Genomic DNA, 14242 nt, shown 5'->3' on the forward strand with positions numbered 1-14242 from the left:
GTGGCGTGGGCACAGCGGCTACGCAACTGTGCAAGACGGTGAAGGACGTCACCGTGTTCGGCACGGCATCGGCCAGCAAGCATGAGGCCATCGGCCAAGCCGGCGTCACGCATCCTATTGACTACCGCACCAAGGACTACGTCGAGGAAGTCCGCAAGATCACTCCTAAAGGTGAGAGGGTGGGGGGGAAAAAATGAGAGAGTAAAAACGCAGCAGAATGAGACAGTTGATGGCAATGTGATGTCGTTAAACCCTGGTGCAACATAACGCAAAAGAAGATTGGAATATAAAATAACATAAAATGGTATATAAATTTGTATAAATAGTTTTACAGAATAAACTAATGTCATGAAATAGAAATAATTCCTAGCATTGTTAAGAAATTAATTTGGATTGTAAGAAACCTATGATACTCTATGGTATATACATAAAATAAAACAATTTAAAAATACATTACAAACATAAAACTTATCAAATAAGTATACATAGTAAAATACTGTACATAATTTTAAAAAACAATTTAATTCATTTAGTGTATTTTTTTAGTAATTCAGCCAACTCACTAACCATGGTCAATATTTAAAATGATATATATAATTGTACATAACAAAAATGAAATAAACGAATTCAAAATATTTAAATCAACATTTGAAAACTGATCAGACTGACTCTACATAAAATAAAAATTCTATTAAATATACTAAGTGTACTTAGTAAAATAAAATAAAAAGAAACAAATGTAATTTAAGTGTATTCTTTGTAATCAGTGAACGCACAAACCATGGTAAATCAATAATTTTCAGTTTTGACTGACACTGTCAGAAAGAGAGATTCATTTAACGTTTGTTGTTGGGATTGATTGTCCCTTCTCATGTAGCCAAATATGCTAACCAAACACCTGTCACTATAATGGGTTAAGATTTACTTAATACTGTGCAACACTGTCCAGCTGCAGCATCCCTTGAAGAATGTTGAATATTATTACAGTATGATTGATTTTCATTAGTCAGCCTTTGTGCAGTGTGGCATCAAGCGGGACAGACGGCAAGATAAGTGGTAGTGACACTTTGGACACAATGTCTCTAATTAGACGCCTGGGTCAATGCGGAACCCCACTCCCTACCTGCCACAACCCCCCTCTGTCCATTAATTTCAATCAATAGAACCGCCGGGCAACAACAGACCGAGGAAAAGGAGGAGGAAGCCCAATTTGAGGAGTCATGTCTTCAGCAATGCGTGCTCGCACATGAATAAACCTCAACATAAGGGTTTGGTCACCATTTTGATGCCCAGTGGTTAGGGTTTGTCCACATGAGATGCAATATCGATTAAGTCGAAAGCCAAGTACTCCCTGCTTAATATGCAACCACTTCCATTGTGTGTTATTTGTGCATACACGTTCACAAAAGCACTTTTATTTTGTCTCCCACAACAGGACTGGACATTGTACTGGACCCTCTTGGAGGATCGGACACCCACAAGGCCTACAACCTGCTGAAACCAATGGGCAAACTCATAACCTATGGTGAGTAAAAAAAAATGATGCAAAATACATCATATTGACAAAAGTATTGTGACACTGAAACAATTAACCCTTCTGCTACACAGAAATAAAGGTACTGGGTCAATTTGACATGTGATCCAAAAGGGGCAAAAACAATTTAAAAAAACAAACAAACATTGCATGTGTCTCATTATGAACTCATCAAATTTGAATCAGTATTTCTAATTGATTACACTTATTAAGCAAATACACTTGAGGAGTTAAAACGTAAAAGCCATTTAGATCAAAAGAGAGCCACGCCTACTAGCAGACTGCCGATCACTGCATCGTTCGATGGTGCCGTTCTACAAAAAACAAACAACTACTTTTCAGTTACATTTCTTTTTAGTTATGTGAAAAATTTTGACATGTCTGGCTCAGAAAATGGATGGATGTTTTGGAACTAGATTATTTTCTTGGAGTTGTCTGGTTTTGCGATGAAATGGCATCGACCTTTCCAATAAAAGTTATCTTTGTTTACAAATTCACCTCTTAATTGCTTAATATACTCTATATTACCTTAAAATACTCCAAATAAAAATTATCTAACCAGAAATTTTAAAACATGATTTTACATAATTCACAAAAGATGGAGATGTCTGCTTTTGATGTCTACTTTACAAGTATTCTGACCGTGGTCATAGAACAAATTAAAATCGTATTTTAAGCCACTCTTATACATGATATAATAGTGATTATATATATTGTGTGTGTGTGTGTGTGTGTGGTCTGTGGGAAGGCCTCGATGGCAATTTCTGCAAGAGTGGGCGAGGGCGGCATGCACCTAGAACAGGGCTCTGGCTTTTCCATGTAGCACAAAAATCCTTGCATGCTGCCTCCCACCCGCACCCATTCATCCTGGACCCTCTCTTCCATCTTCTCAGAACTATGCAGAGCCAAACAATGGAGCACATTCTATGTACTCCGAACGTTGAAATGTCTGAATCTTGGTCTTAATCCCAGAGTGTACGTTCTACAACGTGGGAATATCAAAGGAACACCTGATGTGGCGCACTGTGTAAACCAGTGGTTCTCAACTGTTGTCACCCTGGGACCTGCATGTTCTTATGATTGCCAAGGCGCGACCCACTTTTACAGAAGTGAAGAACAATAAAGAACATGAATTGTTCCAAAATAGCCTTTGAAAACATGTATATCATATTCTTAAACATACCACCACATTCTTACATTTTCAAAGTGCCTTTCAGAACACTATATTAAGAAATGAAGGATGAACATGACAACAACATGTACAAAAATGAAAAAAGTAAAATGAGCTATTGCAATTGCATGAAATTCGGCCACAAAATTTCACTGCTGTTTGCGCTGAGCTTTTGTTTTCAGGAAAGTCTTAATGATGTTATTTTCCAAATACAAGTCCGACCTGGTATACACTGAATAATTCACTGGACAAGGGGTCCCCAGTTTTTTCCGTACATACACGATTTGTACGTTGGACATGTGCTGTAGTTCATCACAAATCTACACGAACACAGTAGTAAAGTCATCATTACATCATGTATTTGTTTGGAAAAATACTAAAATAATCCAATGAAAAATAGTAAGTCAGACAGTAACTGAGGGTGACTTCTTGTGTCACGTGACCACCTATTCTTACACCACTGTGCAAAATAGTTCATTGCGCGCGATTGGTAACCTCAAAATATTGTATGTCAGTGCCGTCGAGGACACTTGTCATTTTTAACTACCTGTTTGCGACACACCCATTATGGGTCCACAACCCACGTTTGGGTCCCAACCAAACAGTTGAGAATCACTGGTGTAAACAAAGCATTTCTTTTTCAGGTGCCGCTAACATGCTGGCGGGCCAGAAGAAGAATTTGCTGGCCGTGGCCAAGAATTGGTACCACCAGTTCTCCATCCACACGCTCAGCCTGATCCAGAGCAACAAGTCGGTGTGCGGCTTCCACCTGGGCTACCTGGACAGTGAGACAGAGCTGATCACCCAGGCCATGAACGCCATCCTGGACCTCTACAAGGAGGGCAAGGTCAAGCCCCGCATTGATTCCACCTGGCACCTGGAACAGGTGAGTGTCTGCCCACGGCAATTGACTTCTCAATAAAGTTATCCAGTACAGTTAGTCTCACAGGTGTGAGACATGGGACACAAAAAAAGCAAGTTTCAAATAATGAGACAACATTTTGTCAGAAGTGGGATGGTTAGCTATAAAATACACCCGAGAGCCAAAGGGGTTGGTAGGTTTTTCACACAGAGAACTAGGTTCAGATTGGAGTTCATGGTACTGCTCGTCATATTTCCATGAGAATTGGCGTAAGAAGTGGGATGCTATCTGGACTGATCATCAAACAGCCTAGATCGACACGAGAGATGGGCGGAGGGCAGTATGTGTGAGACATGGGACACAAAAGAACCTGGGTTCTGTACTAGTCCCACTGTAAGACTTCTATGAGAATTGGTGTCAGATGTGGGATACGATCGGCACTAATTATAACAAGGAATTCCATATTTTCTCCTCTTTTCCACTTCCCATAGGTCCCACAGCCATGAGTCCCAATTGGGGACTACACAGTTGTGCCTTTGAGTTTCATTTGCTCCGTGACCACACTTGTCAAATCATCTTTCCCCACTGAAATGAATAGAAATGCCATTTAATCCGTTCTAGCCTCCCCCCCCAAAAAAAACAAAAGTTTTTTTTTTATAAAAAAAAATAGCACTCTATAATATTGTATTTTATAAAACATAAGAGTAATAGCTTAATGAACTAGAATGTAAAGAATTAAACAATCTGTGTGCATCGTGGTTCATTTGTTGCGACTCCTTCTGCGGTGTGGTCTAATACAATGATAAAAACACAACCGAAGATTTTTACAACTACTCCGATTCAGTAAACTGCAGTAATATTTGTAGTTTTACACAGATGATAAAGAAAATTTGCCTGACTTGCTACATTATCTGTCTACATGTGTTAATGCACCCATTGTGTTCAAATATGCGTTGCTTAAAGCGTTTTGAAACGGCGGCTATCGATTATCCACTCATTATTATTATTATCATTCAAATTAATGTCAAGAAGGCCAATGTCTCAGGCTCGGCCAGACAGAGTTAAGACTGTCGGTGAGGAGAAAGCTGCCAAAAAAGCAGATTATGTATGGAGAAGTGTGAGAAAACGGGGCCGAGACTGAGGCTAGCTCAGCAATTTGCACCCTCCGAAATGACGCCATCTCGCCATTCACCCTTTTCTTCTTCTCCTCGGCCATTTCTCTGCCTCTCCATCTGTCACAGACTCCAGGTTTTTCTGACTCCCTCCCTCCTTTTTCCTCTCCTCTATTCTCTTTTTTTTTCTTCCCTTCTTGTTGTCATGGTGACACCCTGTAGTCTGTGTGTGCGCGCGTCTGGTTTAGGGCGGGGTCCCTGATGTAAGAGAGATGGGGGGGGGGGGGGGGGGGAACGCGAGGTGAAGTTCTTCACGAGACGACACACCCTGAATCCTTCCATCAAGGCCTCCATCTACTGGTATTTCTTTCCAATCATCAATAACAGAGAGAAAATGGCACGGCGGGGTTTATTCATGAGCACTTCGATAAGTGCACACATTCGCCCCCAAAAAATCAACAAATTCTCTCGTCACAAAGATGACCGTGCGCTGTTTTGATGGTGTACCTAATGTTTTGTCCGCTTGAATGGCGCTTCGTTCACATCCCCAAAGGCCACTGGTTTCTCTCCATCCCCTCCTCCCTTCCTTCATTTCCCATGGTGTGTGGAAGTCATCAGGGCTTTAGGTTGCTAGGAGATGGCCCCTGTTGCCGTGGCGCCGGTCAATAGGTGGTCCGCCCGCCTCTCGCCAGTGACGACGAGAGAGGAGGCATGAAGAAACGGGGGCGGCGGGTACAGGCATCGACGCGCGCAACACGTGGAATCGCACAGAATGCGAGAACCACTTTGACCTCCTTCCTGCTAGGGTTATGAATCGTAAGCGTGACTCATAATGATATATTACTGGCATCTGAAGAAAGATTATTGAATGTTTTTGTAAATATAATTTTAAATGTTGCAATATCACAGTAAAATCACATTAAAAAAGGGACATGCAAGCCAGATGAATTTGATATTCGAAATTGTTCGTAGGCGTGAATGTGAGCGTGAATGGCTGTTTGTCTATATGTGCTCTGCGATTGGCTGGTAACCAGTTCAGGGTGTGTCCCCCCGCGCCCCCCTTTGCCCAAAGTCAGCTGGGATAGGCTCAAGCACACCCGAGAGCCTAGTGAGGATCAGCGGTACAGAGAATGGATGGATGTTTAATTAAAATACTATGATAAAACCTCAACCTAAGTAATACATAGTGAAATAAAATTTTCACCATACAGTACTTGAAAAATTGCAAGAAAATAACACTATATATGTCTATTACTAATGACTAAAAATATTTTTTTTACGTAAAATACAAATTTTGAAAATATAATTAAATTATTACAATAAATCAATCAATCAACTAATCATAGAATAATATATATTGGAAAATTAGATTTTCACTCTACTAGAAAAATGCCAAGAAAATAAGTTATTACAAATAATTTAAAAAAATATGTTGATGTAAAATGTACATTTTGAAAATATAATCAAAATAAAAAAATAATATATATGGTAAAATTCACAAATCACCCAAAAGCATAGTATTTTTTTTTGTGTCTGTGTTTCTATTTTTACACTTTTTACCCGATGTCATTTGAGGAACTCTACCTCCAGGAGTCATTAGGTATTGACTGAAGAACGAATCCAAAATATTGCTGTTTCACACTGGATATCGATAACCAGAGACAGAGATGAGCGACGTTCCAACCAACCGATCCCACTCTCTCTCTCTTTCCCGCTGCAGGTAGGCGACGCCATGCGCAAGATGCAGGAAAGGAACAACATTGGCAAGGTGGTCCTAACCACAGAGCCCATGCCTGAAGAGGAGAAGAAGGAGGAGGCGCCGGCGGACAAGAAGAAGGATGACAAGAAGAAGGACGACAAGAAGAAAGATGACAAGAAGAAGGACGACGGCAAGAAAGAGGAGAAGAAGGATGACAAGAAGAAGGAAGAGCCCAAGAAGGAGGAGGAGGAGAAGAAGGAGGAGGCCAAGAAGGAGGACAAGTGAAGGGGGATGGAGATTGATAGGTTGGAGCTGGTGGTGGGAGTGGGTTGGGAGGATGGCGATTACACCACCTCCTCCAATGATTACTCCTTCCTGACCAATAAATAATAAAAAAAAAAAAAATCACCTCTTCGCGTAGTGATTTTTTTTTTTTTCTGCCCCCCCCCCCCCGGTGAATCGGCCATCTCCCCCTGCCCTCTCCCCACCATAGCCACCACTTCCCACTGTGCTAAATTGTTGTTACCTGCTCCCCCCCGTTTTACTGTCATCAACCTCGCCCACAGACAGGCACAAAGACGACCAAGACGAACCACAACCACCCTCCCTCCCGTTATGTCACTCAGAGGAGTCGGCGAGGCCTGTGATTGGCCGACGGTCAGACAGCATCAACAGGTATCCTCTGCTAATTAGAAAGAGCTTCACAGTTAATAATAGTCCCCACATAAAGAGCCTCTCTGTGTGTAAGATGAATCAGGGAGTGGGAAGAAGAGGGGCACGGGGGTCTTTTTTTTTTTTCAACTGGTGATGGCCACAATCTGAAAGAAGCACTGTCACGCCGAGGCCTCCCTCTCGCTCCATTTTAGCAAGGCCTGTCCGTAACCTCAATTCTAACCAAAAGGGTGGGGGTTCTAGTACAAGCCTCCAACCCCCTCTCCTCCCCGTTCCCTCACCGCAGTCGGCATAGCAACAGGCGTCAGGCTTGTCAAGAGATGCCACTCCCCCCCACCACGTATCCCTTCCATGTGTGCCAACAATGTACCCCCCTCACCCCCAAATTCCTCTTTTCTCCTTCAAGTATTTTAGGGGATGACACTGAAAAGACGTGGGGCCTTCCTCAAAAAAAAAAAAAAAACATCTCAGAATAAAGCCTTACTAGTATTGACAAGTGACTGGGCGGAAGTTGTGGGTAAATAAAGTGCACGGCGCCGCCTAGTGGTCGTAATGAAAATTTTCCTTACGAGCTCTGTGTCATATGGACGTGGGTATTTTTAAAAAGAACGTTTTAAAACTTTGTTTTTTGACCTTACGACTATTAAAAACAATTTATGAAAATCGCATAAACATAAGGACGCTTTGCAGGATGTCACAAGCTGATTTCATGAGTGCATTCACGCTATAGAAATCACTTCCATCACTTAAATTTTGAACGTAGTCAAAATCATGAAATTGGACAAACATTTTTGAGAGGGTCTCGATGTCACTTAGTACTGCCCCTGGAAAGTTAGAAAAAAAAATGAGCCACCGACACCAGATTCACTGACGGACACAAATTTTGGTGGGCCCTTGCGCAATGATTTTTTTTCGAGTTACTAGATCGCCTTTTGAGAGTTTTAATCAACTCAGAAACTCACCAAATTCTGCAAAAAAATTTGTTTTAGGGGTCCCAAACACGACCCCCCCCCACCAAAAGTCACTTTGTACCGCTGCCTGGAAAGTTACAAAAATATGAGTTAGCTAGTTATTAGTTCTACTGGTTGACACAAAATTGGGTGGATACGTCTATCATACCAGAATGCAGAAAAAATCTACAAGAGCCATGCCCGAAATTGAACAGGAAGTTGGCCATCTTGGTTTGAAGTAGCCATTTTGGGTGAATTCCAAGGAACTCGTACTTTGATGAACGACTAGGGAATTAGTTCAAATGAACCTCAATTGGAAGAAGGTATCCTAGACAAATGGGCGACGCTAAATTGTGAAGCTTTTTCTCGGTCTAATGTGGGTGGAACGTTGCGCCAAAGTTTGATGATCATTTGAGGATTCACCACGAAAACGGGCGAATGTGGGCCTGGTCATACAATTTGTTAACCTTACATTAGGGCATTTGATTACATTCCCCTGATGGATTATGGGGAGGGCTAATGATCAATGAATCGATTGTTATGAGATGGTTGGATTTGCCCCCCCCGAATGTTATGAACTTCTGATTCCATGCCAGTGTCATTGTCTTACTGAGTGGGCGGATGTAACGCAACTTCCCAGAGTTGATGTAATTAATTATTAGCGTCTTTTCAAGACGCGCTAATAATGAATTTCACGCAATCCACTTAATTATTATCTTCCTTTTATTCATTGTTATTTTAGTGCCTTTTTCTGGCTACAACTGGCAGTTTTTTTAGTTTTTTAAAAAATACCCAAATATGTAACTCTTGTCGTCCGTCTGCCTGCCTGTCTGTAAGCGTGGGCCCCCCCCCCCCCCCCCGCCCCAGATGGCGACTGGTGAATTTGTTTATAAATGTATAAAAAAATGTATTAGATTTTTGTGTGTGTGTGTGTGTTAAGCATGAGTGGCCTCCCTCATGTGTTGTGTGCCATTTTGTGTGTGAACGTGTGTGCGCGCGCGCGTCCATCCGTCCTCAGGTCTTCTGTACCCAACCTAACCAAGCCCACCACCACCTCCCCCATCCCTTTCTTCTAGGCCTGAGTTAGGAGGACAAAGTGGTTTTTTGTATGTTTTGCACTGCTAGCTGATCCTAATGCACTTACAAGCAAGGTGCTCGCACCCCAGCCCCATCCAGTCGTCAGATTACCTGTGGCGCCCCCTAGTGGGCTGGAGTGTGAGCAGAGCGTGGACCCGTACGTCCTGTCTGCTCTGGTTCTGATAATGATTATTGTTATTATTCGTGTTCTGTTCTAATCTGCTGGGCTCTCTTTGTGAACCTGTGCATGGTGCTTCTGTTCTGAGTGCCATGTTTGATGAAACAAACGCTCCCCCCACAAAAAAATACAAAAAAACGAAAACACGCCCACCCCCCCAAAAAAAAAAGTCATATGGTATTTTGTTTTATGTTTCTTTGGAGTGTCGGGGACCCTTTTTATTCCTAAGCTGTCTTATTTTGTGTCTGAACCACGTGTGCCAAATGACAATGTATATTCCTCTTGTCAATGCTTTCAATATTTACAGTGCAAACAAAAAATATATATACATACAGTATGAAATGGGGTTTTGGATGCATTTTCATCATCCTCAGAAGACGAAATTCACAGTGCGTCTCACAAATATCCCAAATATGTGCACCGAGAGAGGGTTGTTGTTTTTTTTATCTTAATTTTCTCACTTTTGATTGTTGGTTCGTCGCTCAAGCTCGTAGGCCCCCACTGTGCCTCCTCATCCTCCTCCTTCTGTTGCACACAGCTTACCTCAGTCCGCCACTTAACTAAGACAGCAAAATCCTTTTCACTGTGCTCTACCAGCTCCCGTACGTGGTGCGCCGTGACCCATCCACGTGTTTACAACCACGTCACAGTGAGAAGGAGCTGGACGAGGTCCGATTTTACATTTCAACGCCAAGCGGACCTGATGCGGATGTTACTTTCCTGCTTTCTTTTTTAACTGCATGAGCTCATGCGGCGAGTGAGCGAACAGATGTTGCTTCGGGCCCAGTAGGCTCCGGTTACGCGGGTCCGAACCAGACGCGACAGCCTTAAGTCTGATCCCGGTTCAACCCAAAAAAAAAAAGCTAACATCTGGAAAGGCAAACTTGAAGCATCCATCTGTCGATGTACAATATTGTGCTAAAATGTCTTAAGCCGCCCTTACGTCATGTATTATTAGCCCATATCCTCTGTTCACTAGTATAGGAGTAGAACAGTGGTTCTCAAACTTTCTAAACTAATTAGCGGCTACAAATATAAGCTCTCCAAGTACCACCATAATGACGTAACACTTTGGCCTACTAGGCTAGGCTACTGTATTTTAACAATAGACCAGCAGGCATAAGTCTTCATCAAAAACAAGGCAGAAGTTGCATTATATTATAGTTACTCCCCGCAGGCAGGTCCAACAAAAATAATATCAAGGGGCTGACGAGATTGTTTGCGCACTCTTGCTCATTCATCAATTATTTTTGAGAGACCCTGAAACCTTCATGTGTGGCGTTAGGAATGTTAACAGTTAGCCACCTAGCATGGCGAGTGGAGACATAAGGCATTTGAACATCATTGTATGTGACGTATCGCTGAGGTAAACTGCTTGTTAGCGGATCCGCTCACCACTTCCCGACATCTCTGCGACGTATTTAAATGGTTTCGCAGTGTTTCCAGACACTTATGCAACAAGAGGAAACTTTCCGAGCAAACACTGCGGTTCTGGATTGGATGTCACATGCTCCTTTTCTAAGTGTGTGTGGCGAGGAAAGGGGGGACCAAAAAAAAAATAAATGCACTGAGACGACAAGCGTCTGATCACATTCCTTGTCTTTTTTTTTTTTTGGTGTCTGGAGCAGATGCCGGCCTTCTTTTAATGTGGTTTCTCAGGTCCCACCAACAGTTTTTGCTCGATTCATAGCACAATTTGTCATCTATGCGTCCCGTCTGTGGAAGCGTTCCCAAATTCCATGTCCCGTTTCCACTCACGCCTGCCAACCAAGCAGCGAGGCGGCCTCAATTCAAGTCATTGGCTGATCATGTACAGTAGCAGGATGCATGTTTAGTTGGAATTTTGTATTTTAAAAAAAGTAACAGTGTGTGTATGTTTTGTATGTACAGCTTAGTTTAGTGCCGATGTGGTAGTGTGGTGTGAGGAAGAATGCCCGCTCAGTCACGTGTCAAATTGCCAAATGAAGCCTCCAGCATGGGCAGCCACCTAACTCGGGGAATGTGCTGCCACTCGTCCCCGTCCCAAAACACTCACCATTGCCCCCCCCCCCCCCCCCCCCCAGTCCTCCACAGGGTTCCCTGAAACGTGATTTTCGTGCAGCTTTGTGTAGCTTTGTTTGCCCCTCCCCCCCCCAAAAAAAACGATGTCGCTCAACAAAACTACTTTCTTGTATTATTATTTTTTTTTTAAACCCTTTTTGAATTGATGCTGCTTCTTTCTGTGCTCGACTCTGGGTGGGCTCCGCATGGGCCTCTACAGCTCAACGTAATGCTTCAGTGTGTAATGTTACCAAATGCCTTACATGTTTTCCAGGACTAATAAAAACAAGCATAACAAGAAATGTGAAAGTAATGTTGTTTTTTTGTTTGTTTTTCTTTTTTAAATGAGTGGGTGTAATTATATTTACTTTGACCACCGGACACAGAGCTGTAAGGGTGGTGGAGTTTAAATTTATTTGGGGATTTTTTGTTTTTAAATCCATTATAAATTTATCAATCAAAGTACATTTTTACAAAAAAAAGGCCCAATACAAAGCAGACAGGGCATCTGTAAAACAGAACATTTACGGTGAACAAAAAAAAATTGTTAAATGTAGTTACAACTAAAGGCCTCCCCTAAATTAAATGCAATACCCTCTAATATAGAGCAGAGGTGGCATATGTAAAGGGGAAACTTTAAGGTGTAGTTTTAATTATCATGGAAAAATGTGGATAATAGTGGAAATATATTTTTAAAGTATATATTTATTATAAAAATGCATTGCTACAACATAAGAGTCCCCCTAAATTAAACACCTTACCTCTAATACAGAGCAGAGGTGAGCTCTGTGAAGGTGAAAGCTTAAGGTGGACTTTATCATTATTTGTGGAAACATTTAAAAAGTATGTTTTTGTTGTTGTTTTTTTTTTTAATAAAAATGCATTGTTACAACTAAAGACCTTCTCCTGTAATGAACGCTTTACCCATAATTCAGAGTCGGGGAGGCATCTGTCAATGTGCAAGTTTACGATAATTTAACATTTGTGAAAAAATACATTTCTTACAAGTATATATTTATTATTGGAAAAATGCATAGTTAAAGAAGGCCTCCCCCTAATGGTAAGAATATATTCATAACGATATGAACACACATCTGTACACTGTAGTAAGAAATCTGTCATTAAATAATAGTGGTGACAATGCATTGATGCATAGTTTTTTTTCCCCTCAGGTTAAATTGTTTTGCGATGCAGTTAAACCTGTTAATAATAATAATAATAAGCTACCAAAAGTAAATTTTCCGAAGGAAAAAAAATAGATGACGCTGCTAGTTAACTGTGATTTCATTTACTAGGACAGGAGTTCACACAAATGTTCCCTCAGAGAGCCGTTATGATTCTAATACCATAAACAGGAAGTCCTCGATTTACGAACGAGTTCCGTTCCTACGCTGGCGGCGTAACCCGAATTTCCACGTAAATCGGATTTCACCGTTAAAGTCGAAACTTACGTCGAAATACTTCTGTTACGAGTATTGTCCCACGCGATTGTGACAGCAAGCTCCGTGTGTGTGGGCGTGTGCGTCGATGTGTGAGTGAGGCGGGACTGTGAAGGAGGAAGGAGTGCGCGCAGGTGCGAGTGTGTACAGTGGCAAGTGTAGCGATTAGCGGAGGACCCGTTGACGTTGAATGCGCAGAGGAGCTAATAAAGCCATTAAAGCAGCAAATCGGTGCTTCGTGCCTTGATTGTTGCCGCCACCCAGCTCAGCTGCGCAACGAGAGAAGGGAGTCAACCCAGAGCAGGACAACCTCGGCTCTGGATAAGGCGTCTCCCGACCACGGTTAGGTGTAAAGAAACTAAAATACATTTAAAATAAAAAAAATAAGATGCTGTACTTACCAATACTGCTGAGAGTGTGAAAAAAATGCAGATAGTCCCGGCACACAAACACAGACAAGCACTATGCACTAGCTAAGCAGAAACACTATGGTGCTGGGGACAAAATGGCGGACGAGGCACGGGCGTCGTAAAGTCGAAACGTCGTAGGTCGAGTACGTCGTAACTCGAGGACTTCCTGTAAATGTATAATTGCTTCATTTTGTGATTATGAGTATTACAAATTCACAACATATTGATGAATAACTAGTTTTAAAATCAGAAGGTAATGAAAACTTGCTATGAATGATTATTCATTTTATTTTAAAAGAAGGACTGGTAACAAAAAAGGCTTGTAATTCCCAATGTTATTAACGGTGAACACAATTTGCAATTTTGGTATTTTAGCAAGAAACATGACGACACATGATTTGGTTTTCCTGGGCCACATCAAATGATGTGGCGGTCCGGGTCTTGCCCCAGGGCCTTGAGTTTGACACCTGTGCACTAGGACATACGATGCCTCTATGTAGAAATTAGCTGAACGTTCATGTGGAATTCATAATTTTTGCTTGTGGAAAAATATATTTTTAAAGCATATTATTAAATGCATTATCACAACTAAAGGTCTCCCCATCATGACCTCTTATCTCTACTACGACTACTACTACTAATAATACACTATAAAGTGCTAATACCTTTAACCACGTGTGAACCTCTAATGCTAAGGTGAAGTCTCAAGACGTGGAAGCTTGCTCTTCAATGCCATGCGATGTCAAGATGTCTGAGAGGCGTTTCAAGTAGGAAGAATCTGGGTAACCGTTCCTGGGGAACCAAAAATACTTGTTTTGGGACCTTCAATTTTGCAGCACATGCTCGTCAGTATCAGCAGCCTCACTCACCCCGACCGGCCGCCCTGCAAGCTGGTTTTGTGCGGGATGACGTCCCAGGTAACCTTGGAGCCGTTCTTGCTCGTCACAGTGAAGGTGAGGCCCTGCCGCAAGGCGTTCTCCAGCCTGGGCAACAGCTTCCTGCTCTTATCGCAGTCGGGGAGGAAGGCTTCAAAGACGTCACCTTGGAAGGGCTTTCCAGGAGAAGGGTGATGGTCCTGGCAATTCAAGAGGAAAGAAT

The 14242-nt window shown here is 42.1% G+C and overlaps 2 protein-coding genes across 2 annotated transcripts in view; one reads left to right on the forward strand and one right to left on the reverse strand.

The window, feature by feature from the left end:
• vat1 (vesicle amine transport 1) overlaps window positions 1-11597 on the forward strand; it is a 39980-nt gene extending 28383 nt beyond the window's left edge. The window contains exons 3-6 of the mRNA XM_061749013.1: window positions 1-171; window positions 1436-1525; window positions 3350-3591; window positions 6400-11597. Of these exons, the coding sequence (XP_061604997.1) occupies window positions 1-171; window positions 1436-1525; window positions 3350-3591; window positions 6400-6663 (767 nt within the window). The 3' untranslated portion in view covers window positions 6664-11597. The remainder of the gene's footprint in view (window positions 172-1435; window positions 1526-3349; window positions 3592-6399) is intronic.
• LOC133465863 (uncharacterized) overlaps window positions 27-14242 on the reverse strand; it is a 21638-nt gene continuing 7422 nt past the window's right edge. Inside the window, exons 5-7 of the mRNA XM_061749011.1 lie at window positions 14014-14219; window positions 13136-13936; window positions 27-165 (exon numbers count right to left, since the gene is read on the reverse strand). Of these exons, the coding sequence (XP_061604995.1) occupies window positions 13849-13936; window positions 14014-14219 (294 nt within the window). The 3' untranslated portion in view covers window positions 27-165; window positions 13136-13848. The remainder of the gene's footprint in view (window positions 166-13135; window positions 13937-14013; window positions 14220-14242) is intronic.

The sequence above is a fragment of the Phyllopteryx taeniolatus genome, chromosome 16, assembly GCF_024500385.1.
Source record: "Phyllopteryx taeniolatus isolate TA_2022b chromosome 16, UOR_Ptae_1.2, whole genome shotgun sequence".
In the NCBI taxonomy this organism is placed as follows: Eukaryota; Metazoa; Chordata; class Actinopteri; order Syngnathiformes; family Syngnathidae; genus Phyllopteryx; species Phyllopteryx taeniolatus.